Below are 12,057 nucleotides of genomic sequence, written 5' to 3'. Positions count from 1 at the left end.
GTTTAAAACTAAGGGATCTCCCATTTAAGATGGAGATTAGAAGAAATTATTTGCTCTGAGGCTTGTGTGTCTTTGAAATTATCTTCCTCGAGAGTGCTGGAAACAGGGTCATTGAATATTTTTAAGGCAGAGGTAGATTGACTCCATTGTTAGTTCAGAATCTAAGGGTATCGGGGATAGGCAGAATGTGGAGTTGAGGCCACAAAGATCAGCGATCATCTTGAATAGCTGAGCAGGCTCAAGCGGCCTATTAGGCTGACCTTTCTCATTTGTATGTTTGTATAAGCAAGCACCCTTTGATCCATCTTTCTACTTCCCCGTTCACCATATCTTTCATATTGTCTTCTCTCCAGCAATATGTTTTGGTGTGCGGAAGTACAATCTAAATGGGGAATTGTTAGGCTTTGAGAGTAAATGAGGAAAGAAATTTAGGTATCCAGGGTATTAAAAGCTAGCTCACAGGTACAAAGAAAGTGATCAAAAAGAAAAGTATTGCTTTATTACAGAGGCTCGATTCTGTATAGAATATAAAATAAAGGAAGTGCTCTGTAGTTTACAGAGCAGTGATCAAGCCCAGTTACAATATTGTGGCAGTTTTGAATATCCCATCTTCAGAAAGATATTTTGTCCTTGGGGAAAAAGTCCAGCAACAATTCACTGAGTGATATCTAGAATGAAGCGATTGACCTAAGAGACTGATATTGAGTTATATTCTCCGCAAATAAGGTTAAATGGTTTCCTCAAGAAACTGAAAATAAACTGACAAGGTAGATAGGCTAAGACTCTGCTCTGATAGAGTAATCCAGAACATAATTTTAGAATGTGAGCTAAACCACTGAAATGAAATCAGTTAAAACTTTTCATACAAGTAGTAGTAAGAATATGAAACCACCCCAGAGGTTATTGATCAAAATCAGTTGAAGTGATGAAAGGAAAGAGAGATAGAGGGAAGACGAATAAATGTTTGATTGGCTGAATAGCAGATTCTGTTCCTGTGCTCCATGGTGGTTGCTTTTCGCTATGAATATGCTGTTTGTGCTGGATAACAGACTGCAAAATATGTATTAAGCTGTTGGAGGCACTCCTAGATCCTTCAGTTTACTTTAAATATATATTTGTCATTAATAGGTACAGAAAATCGTCAAAAAGGCTAATATAATTGTAGCCTTTGTATCTAAGGACTAGAATAAAAGAGGTAGAAGTTGAATGTCAGCTGTATAAAGGCCTGGTTAAATCACACTGGCACAGCTTTGAGCAGTCCTGGGCACCACACCTTCGGGAACAAATGTTGGTCTTGGCAGGCAAGCAGTAAACCTTTACCAGAATTATACCAGGATTTTAAGGGTTAATTTAGAAGGACAGATTAAACAAATTGGATTCCTTGGAGTTTATAAGATTAAAGGAGTGTTTTGATCAAGTTTTCTAGGTGTTAAGGGGATCAGATAGGATAGAAGGGAAATGTTTTCACTGGTTTAGGCGTTTACAGCTGTGGTGGTGGGGAGTGGTCTAAAAATTAGCTTGAGATTTTTTCAGAAATACACACTAATGCATGGTAGAAGTTTAGAGTGCTCTTTTGCAAATTTTACAATTAATGGATGATTAATTGTTAATTTTAAAATCTGAGATTAATAGAGTTTTGTTAACCAGCGTCATTAAGGGAATTCGGGCAAAGATGGAAATAGGTTGTAGATCAGCCACAATCTAATAGAATGGTGGAATGGACTTAAGAGCCTACTTCTGCTCCTATGTTCCTATTTGACTAAGCACTTCTCTTATATATTCAGACAAAACCCACATTATTATCCATGTTTATGGAATTTCTAAATGACCAGATTCTGCATAATTCAGATTCTGGTTAGCATGTGAATTCATGACAACTGTGAAGAAAATGTGTTTCTTTTTATCGGTTTTGTTTGCTGCAAGTAAGAGAGACTACTAAGTTTCAGTTGTCTTTCTGCTGGACACACTTTCTTCCCTCTTTCCACCTTCAATCCAAAGGAAAATTTAATTAGTTATTTGGCTACTGCCAGCGTTGCTCTGTGCTTTGTTGAAAAGTAAAATTATGAGCAATTAATGTTAGAACAGCTATGTTCACATGACAATCAAGCTTCTCATTCATATTTGGATCCCCTGGTTGGGAGTCGACCACTACTGTCAGCCTGCAAGTATGTTAATATTTTATGGCTGGAATTTTATTAACCATCACCATTTTGAAATGTTTCCAGGGAAAAATTTAGATTTCAGTTTGTTTAATCATTGCATATACCATTAGTTTAATTTGCAGCTTCATTTTAAGAGCATTCTTGTTCAGAGGGTTTGCAAATTCAATAATTAGCATTTTTTCTTTTTCAGTTGTCCATGTTCAAGAGGCGTCATTGATGCAGATGCAGCAAGAATTAAGACGGTGTGAACCCAGATAGTCAGACGGCTAACCGCACAGTAGGATGCCGTCAACTAACCGAGCAGGAAGCCTAAAGGACCCAGAAATAGCAGAACTGTTCTACAGAGAAGATCCTGAAAAGCTGTTTGTGGATTTGCGAGAAATTGGCCATGGCAGCTTTGGAGCAGTTTATTTTGTAAGTATGCTTTATAAAAAAAATTAATTTAGACCATAATTTGAATCACAGAATTTTATCAACACAGAAAGAGGCCATTCAGCCCATTGTCTCTGTGCTGGTGCTCTGAATGAGTGGTGCACCATGTTCCAATCCCCCTTTTTATCATTCAGGACTTTACGATTGAAATAAAACTTTTAATGGAGCTTTGAATTTTAAAAATTGCCACCATATATTTCCTATTACATACTTTTACCGAGTATATGTCTTTTGTATTTTCAGTTAAAATGATTAGAATTGCACCTATTTTCATTTTCAGAAACAAAACAAACCCTATGAAGTATCTAGCTTCCAAAAATTCTTAAATGTTCTGCATACCAGTAGGCATTTCTATTTCTGATAATTAAAGCATGTTCTTACAGTACAATTCAGTTTTGTTTTCTGTGGTATGTTATTTGTCTATTCTACGGTATGTTATTTGTCTACCTCTGAAATCCTTTTCCCATTTGATGGATTTCAGCCCCACATCCTTGTTAGCTTTCAATGTTCTGTTAAGAAACTGGTTGGTTATTGCAAAAACTATTCCTTCTAGCTATCTTTTTTATTTGTCTAGAAATCTCTGAAATTTTATGCCTTGTATCATCTGTATGCATAGGAGGATTAGATGCCTAAAGTTGACTATTACCTAACACTTGATTGAATAGTCCATCAACACATTTTAGAACTCTATCTATGAAAGGTTTTGGTTGTTTCAATAAAAAGAGGACATCAGCTAGCCTGAAGCGTTTTGTGAAGATCCTACAAAATGCTATCATTTGTAATAAGTGCCAGTGCTCAGATGGCAAGATAAGTTCTTTATTTTTCCCATATGAAATGCAAACGGTGATCATGGATTTCATGCAGAATATTTTTTTCTGAGATGAGGCTGCAAGGTATTTCAAAATTTTGAATTACGTGGAATGACTGTGCAGGCAATGTGCAAGTAGAACTTGGTGTAAAATGCTATAATGTTTAATTAACTTGACTTAATGGTCTGTCAGCTTTGAGTTTCCAAGTTCAGAACCTCCACATGAGCTCAACCGAGAAATCATTGGAGTCACACTGCAGCATATGAGGGAGGAAGGGTTCCTGGAAAGTATACTGGATAGATGGACAACTCGCAACTAGAGACAGTGAGACATGAGGAATAAAATTAAGCGACCGTTAGTTGAAATAAAAGGAAGGTGTAGAAAAGACAGTGCAGAAAACTCTTTGATAAGGTGGAAAATGACTGAGGTTGCCTGGCCGAAATACAACGCTGAATACATGCAGACGTGGATGGCAATATATGGGTTGGAAATCACAAACAAAGCTATAATATCTTTTGGTAGAGGGACATTTTCTCAACCTCAATTGGGGTCTATAAAGTCGAATAAAATTCTTGGATTGATAAAGAACAGAATCAGTTTGATTAATTTAATTACATTTTTTTAGAATAGTTCTAATTTTTATTTTTCTATTTTTTAGAATAGAATAGATTACCCAGCTGGCACCATCCTACCTGTTGAAGCACTATCTTGCAAAGATTTGTGGAGTGTAGTGGGAAGAGTCATGGCCCTTTTTGAGATAACCCCTATTTATTGTTCCAACAGTGTATCATATTAGCTGCACAACCATCAACAGTGATCCCTCTAGTTTAGTACCCGATGTCTGCCACTGAGATCCAATCATCTTTGACTGGGTTTGTCACCTTCAAGTCAACACTCACTGACCCAGAGAATGATCACTAATTAATTGGTCCAACAATTGCCATGGGGGGTCTAAAGAAGAAAGAACTTGGATTAACATTGCACTTTTCACAACCTTGTGGCATCCTCGGGTGCTTCACAGCCAAAAAAGCATTTTTTGAAGTGAGACAGCAAACCTCTGTGCAGCCAGGTCCCACATACAGCAATGTGATGCTGGTCAATATTAACCAAAATATCAAGTCAGCCCTCCCACTTTTTAAATAGTGCCATGGGATCTTTTACGCAGCATTGCTGCCAGTACAAATGTCTAAATGCATTGTCTCCATCAGGTACCATCAAATGTAAGTTTCGCCAGCTGGAAGTTTAGAGATTCAGTCGCAATTTCATGCCTCTGCAACCAAGTCAATCAAGATAGTCAAAATCTGAAATAAGAGTGTGTACATACATAGTTGCACTTTAAGATAATATCTACCAGCACGATCCAAATATTTAATTATGTTTGTCAAAGGGAGTGGGCTTTAAAGAGGATCCTTGAATATATAATGACATTATTTAATGTTAATTCCTAATTGGGGCTGAAGTTGGTAGCCAGTATGCAGATTTTTCTGACAATGGGTTTGATTTTATGAGGTGCCGCGCAGTTCCTTCCCACCTGGCCAAAATGTTGGGGGGTGGTGGATAACTGGCTCTCACCCTGACATCTGCCGCGCAGCAATTTAATGCTGGGAGCAGCATTAATTGCTTTGACAGGAGACTGCCACCCCTTTCACGTGAGGAAGTTATGCCTTGGCTAGAAGCCAATTGGATGGATGGCGACTCTCACATCCCAGCAGCAGTGACCACTGCAGGGACTTCAGGTACCTCCACCATGCCAAGGAGGCCAGATAATTCTAAGGTCATCAGTATCAGCGAGTGGGTAGTAGTTTGGCAGGGGGGGGGGGGGGGTGCATGTTAAAGGTTTGGATGACTGTCTTGGTCTTTTCCCGACACCTGCGTGGCGTAAGCCCACACTGTCTCGGGTTTAAAAAAAAAGCCCATGCCTGGCCCAAGATATTTAATTCAGCTTGTGGTACTTTTGTATTCTCTAATGCTCTGTTACTTTTCATTTAATACTAATTTAGTTTCTTCAACAAACTTGGTAATGTCTGGCTTTAAATCTTATAGGCACGTGATGTTCGCACTAATGAAGTGGTGGCTATCAAGAAAATGTCATATAGTGGTAAACAGTCCAATGAGGTGCGTACATTCTAAAATATGCCTGAAGGAAGGTGTGTGTTTGATGTGAGTGTGTTGTTAGTTGCAAACAACGAAGAAAGAAATGCATGACCAGAAGAAACCTGTGAGGCCTGCAGAATTGTGAAGTGGATCATAAACATTTCTAGAAGTTGTAGGCACAGGTGTGGATTTGGGCTGTTAATCTGTTTTGTCTAACCGGTTGACAATGATATGCCTGAGTACCTGCATGAGTTTGGGCTCGAGCTTCATGCATAGGCCACCAATGGAAATGTCTCTATAGAAATTTGTATTATTTAGCCAAGTTTGATTAATTTTGTTGTTGTATTTTTAAATGTCTATTATGTTACAAATCTTATTTCCCATTAGTAAATGCTTGGTGGAGGATCTAAATTTGTGTTTGGAAGAATTTTGAGAAATTTGATTGGTTAATCCGTTTTTAATTAGTAGCTTTTGCTGACTGCCTTTTCTTAAGATTTTATTTCTGAACTTACTCCATGGTTCGTCTAATTCTGCTTGGTGTATGGTATCTTTCCTACCTGTTACTGAATATGGAATCAAATGCAGATATGACCTGGAAATGTACATTTGTAGTACAATACTTAAACTCTGACAGACAAAAAGCATGTTAGATGTAATATTTGTATGTAGCAAATTTGATTATAAATCTGATTTTTTTTCTACAGTGTCTTGCAGAAATTCCATTAAAAGTAGAATTATATTTTTAAATCCAAAAAACTGCTTATCAGAGTACTTTACTCACAGTGATATGAAATTTTATGAATGCGAGTTACTTTTCTACTATGCTTAGAAATAATGTGTGGAATTTTTGCAGTTATTATATAATATATATACACACACACACAGACACACACAGTATTTAGCCACATGCTTAGAGAAAATGATAGCTTATCAATGCAACGTTTTAAGTAATTTTTCAATGAAGTTAAAGTTCTTTATCTTAGCTGAAAAGCCATACCAAACTCCACTTAATATTTCAGACTAATTGTTCCATCTAGCTTTGATTTCATAATATATCACCGATTTTCTTTAACTTCCTCACAACCTTGTGTTAAGGTGAAATCTAGGTACTAAATATGGATATACTGATTGGAAAGAGCTTGCACTTACAAAAAGCATTTCACATCCTCAAGATATTGCACAGGACCTTGTGTTCAATTAATTGAAGTGTTGTAGTGTAGAAAGTGCTGTTATGTAGTCAAACACACCTTCCAGTCTGTATGCTGCAAATCAGATAAATGGCCAATTAATCTGGTGATGCCTGAGGAATAATTCTTGACCATTGCTTTGTTTGACTTGATGCCAGGGATCTTTTGTATGCGTGTGAAATTGCAAAATTGGTTTAATTTTGAGTCAAGAAAACAATGCTTCCCAGCAATGCAGCACTTCCTGAATACTGGTTGAACTGTCATATGAGCTCAAGACCTGGTGCTTGAAGCCAAGATCTGATTGGGATGAGAGTGCTACCACAGAGCCAAGCTGTACTCAGCAAAACTATGATGTAATTTATTGAAATTTCACAGCAATTTATATAAGACCTGTAACATAAGAACATAAGAACTAGGAACAGGAGTAGGCCATCTGGCCCCTCGCGCCTGCTCCGCCATTCAATTAGATCATGGCTGATCTTTTGTGGACTCGGCTCCACTTTCCGGCCCGAACACCATAACCCTTAATCCCTTTATTCTTCAAAAAACTATCTATCTTTACCTTAAAAACATGTCATGAAGGAGCCTCAACTGCTTCACTGGGCAAGGAATTCCATAGATTCACAACCCTTTGGGTGAAGAAGTTCCTCCTAAACTCAGTCCTAAATCTACTTCCCCTTATTTTGAAGCTGTGTCCCCTAGTTCTGCTGTCACCCGCCAGTGGAAAAAACCTGCCCGCATCTATCCTATCTATTCCCTTCATAATTTTAAATGTTTCTATAAGATCCCCTCTTAACGTCGATAATCCAAATTTCTGTAGCTCACAATGCATTGCCAATACATATTTTTATCATTGTGGATGGCTATAGTGATGAAATGTGAATTTTATAAGTGACTATACTATCTACCATACATGGGTATTATTATTATTATTATCCATCATTTTTTTATACGAGTTCCAGGATTATTTCCCATCCTCCTGAAACATTCTTTTTTTTAACCCTTCATTTAATGCTTTTACGAGATACATATTGGGGTGTATACCAAAAATAGACTAATGTAGTACAAAGGGCAATTAAGGATGGGCAATAAATGTGGGCCTCGACAGCGAAGCCCACATCCCTTAAATGTATTTTTTTTAAAATGTTCATTACTTCCACAATCCTACATAATCTTCATCAGATGTTGGTTGCTTTATAATCTTATGTAATTTTCTGTCTCTTTTGAAATCGAGTCATCACCCATTATTTGAAGGATATATTGAGTATCCAAGTATACGCTGCATTATTTGCATATTTATGCCATCACGAAGACTATCTTTTTCCACCTCCTGTAATGGCACCCAACTTTGCCTTATCTCAGCTTATCTGCTGCTGAAACCCTCATTCATGCCTCGTTTACCTTTAAGCATGACTACACCCTGATTAGGCAAATTGCTCCATGGTCTTGATTTGAGTTGGTGTAGGATGAGCTGCTTGCTTTTTAAAAAAAAAAACATTTCTTTGGGGCAGCATCTGACTTCTGTAGAACCACAACTGTGTGCTGTGTCTAAAATAAGAAGCTTAGCTTCTGCTGAATATGAGAACACAAACTACAGTTAAGTACCTAATTGATGCATGCAGGTGAGAGTTTGGCACAACCTCCAAAATGTCTGCTGGCTGAGGAAGGCAACAGAATTGAATGTGCTCTTTGTCCAAGTCACAGCCCTGTAATTGATTCAGGTGTAAACGTGTCTCTTCTCCTCTCACCCCACCCTTGCAGAACTGTTATATGCTACTGCATGTGGGCGACATGGTAGCACAAGTGGTTAGCACTGTTGCCTCACAGCTCCAGGATCCCAGGTTCGATTCCCAGCTTGGGTCACTGTCCGTGTAGAGTCTGCATGTTCTCCCTGTGTCTGCGTGGGCTTCCTTCAGGCATTCCAGTTTCCTCCCACAAGTCCCGAATGACGTGCTGTTAGGTAATTTGGACATTCTGAATTCTCCCTCTGTGTATCCGAACAGGCGCTGGAATGTGGCGACTAGGGGCTTTTCACAGTAACTTCATTGCAGTGTTAATGTAAACCTATTTGTGACAATAACGATTATTATATTACTATATAAAGCTTCAGATCTCATATTTTCAGCAAATAATCATAGAATCATTTGTTTGAAAACTTTTTGGAAAATGAATTTAGAGTACCCAATTCACTTTTTCCAATTTAAGGTGTATTTGAGCATGGCGAATTCACCTACCCTGCATATTATAACAACGTAAAACATTAGATATGTAATTTACAAAGAAAAATGGCCGACTTTCCACTCTTGCACAGGCAGGGTGAGAAGGCAGCTCCCAAGTCTAATTCAGCCAGAGGGGAGATTGAATCTGTGGTGTTGATTTAATATGAACCACTCACTAGCCTTCTAGCCAAGAAAGTTAACCAATCCCAATGGATTATGTATCAGAATAATTAATCAAACATTTTATATTTGGGGAAAAATGTTTTGTTATGTTTGATGAACAAATTAAATCAATCTCTCAATACTGTTTATAAGGCATAAAGTCAGCCATTTTTCTTTGTAAATTACATTTCTAATGTTTTAAATTTATAACATGCAAAATGTTAAATATATCACTTGATTTTTCTTTAACCTCTAATAATCTCTCTTTTAAGCTTTTTCTTAAATACCTCAAATGTTTCCTAAACGTTTGGACTTGGGAATCCCAAGGTCTTCGATATGCATATAAATAATAAAAGGATGGTAAAATAAAGAGTAGGTCTTATTAGGAATAAAAAAGGACTTCAATAGGGAGGCAGGAGAAATAGTAGAGGCAATAAATAAGTACTTTGAATCTGTCTTTACAAAGGAAAAAGATGGTACCCAAGGTGAGTTACGAGAGGGGAGGTAGCTGTTAAACTAGGAGGATTTACAAATGAGAAGGTGGAGTGTTAGAAAGGCTATCTTTACTTAAAAGGTACCAGAACTGGATGGGATCCATCCAAGGATGCTGAGGGAAAGATTGGAAATTACAGAGGCACTAATAATCTTCCGGTCTTGGACACAAGTGGTGCCAGAGGAATGGAGAATTGTGAATGCATATTCCTTGTTCTAAAAGGGGTGCAAGGATAAAGCCGACAACTACAGACCAGACAGTTTAACTTCAGTGGTACAGAAGCTTCTGGAAACTATAGTTGGGGACAAAAACATTAGTTATGTAGACAATTGCAGTACATTAAGGGTTTGTTGAGAGAAAATCATGTTTAACTAATTTGCTGGAGTTTTTGGGAAGGTAACAGAGAAGGATGATAAGGACGACACTGTTGATGCGTATATGGATTTTTAAAAGGCATTTGATACAGCACCACACAACAGACCTCTGAGCACAATTCTAGCTCATAGAATAAAAGGGCAAGTAGGCTGAGTGACAAGAAACAGAACAGTGATAAATGGTTCTTCTTCAGATTGGAGGAAGGCTTGGAGTTCCCCAGGGCTCAGTGTTGGAAGTCTTGCTCTTTCTGATATATATTAACAACTTAGATTCTGGTGTTCAGGGCATTATTTCAAAATTTAACGATAATACAAAAATTGGAGACATTGTTCACTGTGATGGGGTTAGTCTTGAACTTCAAAAGGACATGTTGGGGGATTGGGCAGGCAAGTGACCGATGAAGTTCAATGCAGAGAAGTGTGAGGAGATTTATTTTGGCAGGAAGAATATGTGGTGACAATAGAAAATAAAAGGAAATGTTCCAAAGGAGTGCAGGAAAAGAGGGATTTGGTGTATAAGTACATAGGTTTTTGAAGGTGGAAAGGCACCGTGAGATCAGTTAATAAAGCATTTAGTATCTTAGGCTCTATTAATCGGAGCATTGAGTATAAGAATAAGGAGGCCATGTTGAACTTGTATAAGGTACCTGTTAGGCCTCATCTGGAGTACTGCATCCCATTCTGGGCGTCACACTTTAGCAAGGATTTAAATGGATTGTAGATAGTACAAAGAAGATATGCAAGAATGGTAACTATGAGGATAAATTTGAGGGGTTGGATTTGTTTTCTTTGGAGAAAAGAAGATAGTTACTCAAGATCAAGGGGCATGGACAGAGTAAATGGTGAGAAACTGTCCCCATTCAAGAGCATCAAGGTCCAGAGGGCACAGATTGAAGATAATTAGTAAAAGGAATAAAAGTAATGCAAGGAAATCCTTTTCACCTAGAGGAGGATTGGAGTTTGGAACAAAGGCCTGAGAGGGTGGTGGAGGCAGATCAGATAGAGGAATTCAAAAGTGAATTGGATTGCTGTCTGAAAAGAAAGTATGTGCAAGGCTACAGGGATAAGGGAGAGGAGTGGGACAAGGTAGTCTTGATGGGCCGATTGGCCACCTCCCTCACTTTTGTAACCCCTTAATTACAGAGTTAATACTGACTAGGCATAACCCAAGTTTAATAACATTACTGCAAAAAATAAACCCCGACAATTTCTTACATTCATCTCCCAACCTCTGTAAAATTGAGGTCGTCCAAAGCTCTGCTGCCCGTGTCTTAAATTGTTGAAGCCTGTCCCATATTACCCCTGTGGTTGCTGGTCTACATTGCCTCCCAGTCAAGTAATGTCTTGATTTTAAAAAAAAAACTCCATCCTTGTTTTCAAATCCCGCCATGTCCCTCCCTACCAACCTGCAATCTTCCAAAATATTTGCGTTCCTATAATTCTGGCCTCTTGTGTATTTCCAACCATAATTGTTCCACCGTTTATTGCCATCCCTTCAGTTGACTCAGTCCCAAGCTCTGTAATTCCTTTCCTACACATCTTTGTCTTTTTACCTTGCTTTCCTCCTTCAAGAGGAAGGAACCTTGGGGTAGCAGGGTAGCATGGTGGTTAGCATAAATGCTTCACAGCTCCAGGGTCCCAGGTTCGATTCCCGGCTGGGTCGCTGTCTGTGTGGAGTCTGCACGTCCTCCCCCTGTGTGCGTGGGTTTCCTCCGGGTGCTCCGGTTTCCTCCCACAGTCCAAGGATGTGCGGGTTAGGTGGATTGGCCATGCTAAATTGCCCGTAGTGTACTAGAAAAAGTAAGGTTAAGGGGGGGTTGTTGGGTTACGGGTATAGGGTGGATACATTGGTTTGAGTAGGGTGATCATGGCTCGGCGCAACATTGAGGGCCGAAGGGCCTGTTCTGTGCTGTACTGTTCTAAGATGGTTCTTAAAACCTTCCGATTTGGCCAAACCTTTGGCCATCTGTCCTAACATCCTGATCTGTGGTTCAGTGTCATACTTATAACACTTCTATGAAGTGCCTTGGTGTATTTCATTACATTAAAGGCACCCGATAAATGTAAGTTGTTATTTTTTTTTTAAAATACAAGGTTTCACCACCCACTTTGCAGATGGGAACCA

At 38.6% G+C, this 12,057-nt stretch overlaps 1 protein-coding gene across 5 annotated transcripts in view; it reads left to right on the top strand.

The window, feature by feature from the left end:
• taok1a (TAO kinase 1a) overlaps window positions 1-12,057 on the top strand; it is a 188,057-nt gene that overhangs the window by 109,398 nt on the left and 66,602 nt on the right. For all 5 annotated transcript variants that reach the window (XM_038814331.1, XM_038814333.1, XM_038814334.1 and 2 more), the window contains 2 exons: window positions 2,353-2,576; window positions 5,447-5,518. In XM_038814331.1, the coding sequence (XP_038670259.1) occupies window positions 2,445-2,576; window positions 5,447-5,518 (204 nt within the window). In that variant the 5' untranslated portion in view covers window positions 2,353-2,444. The remainder of the gene's footprint in view (window positions 1-2,352; window positions 2,577-5,446; window positions 5,519-12,057) is intronic.

The sequence above is a fragment of the Scyliorhinus canicula genome, chromosome 12 (assembly GCF_902713615.1).
Source record: "Scyliorhinus canicula chromosome 12, sScyCan1.1, whole genome shotgun sequence".
Taxonomy (NCBI): Eukaryota; Metazoa; Chordata; class Chondrichthyes; order Carcharhiniformes; family Scyliorhinidae; genus Scyliorhinus; species Scyliorhinus canicula.
This window is presented reverse-complemented; position numbering and strand designations above follow the sequence as displayed.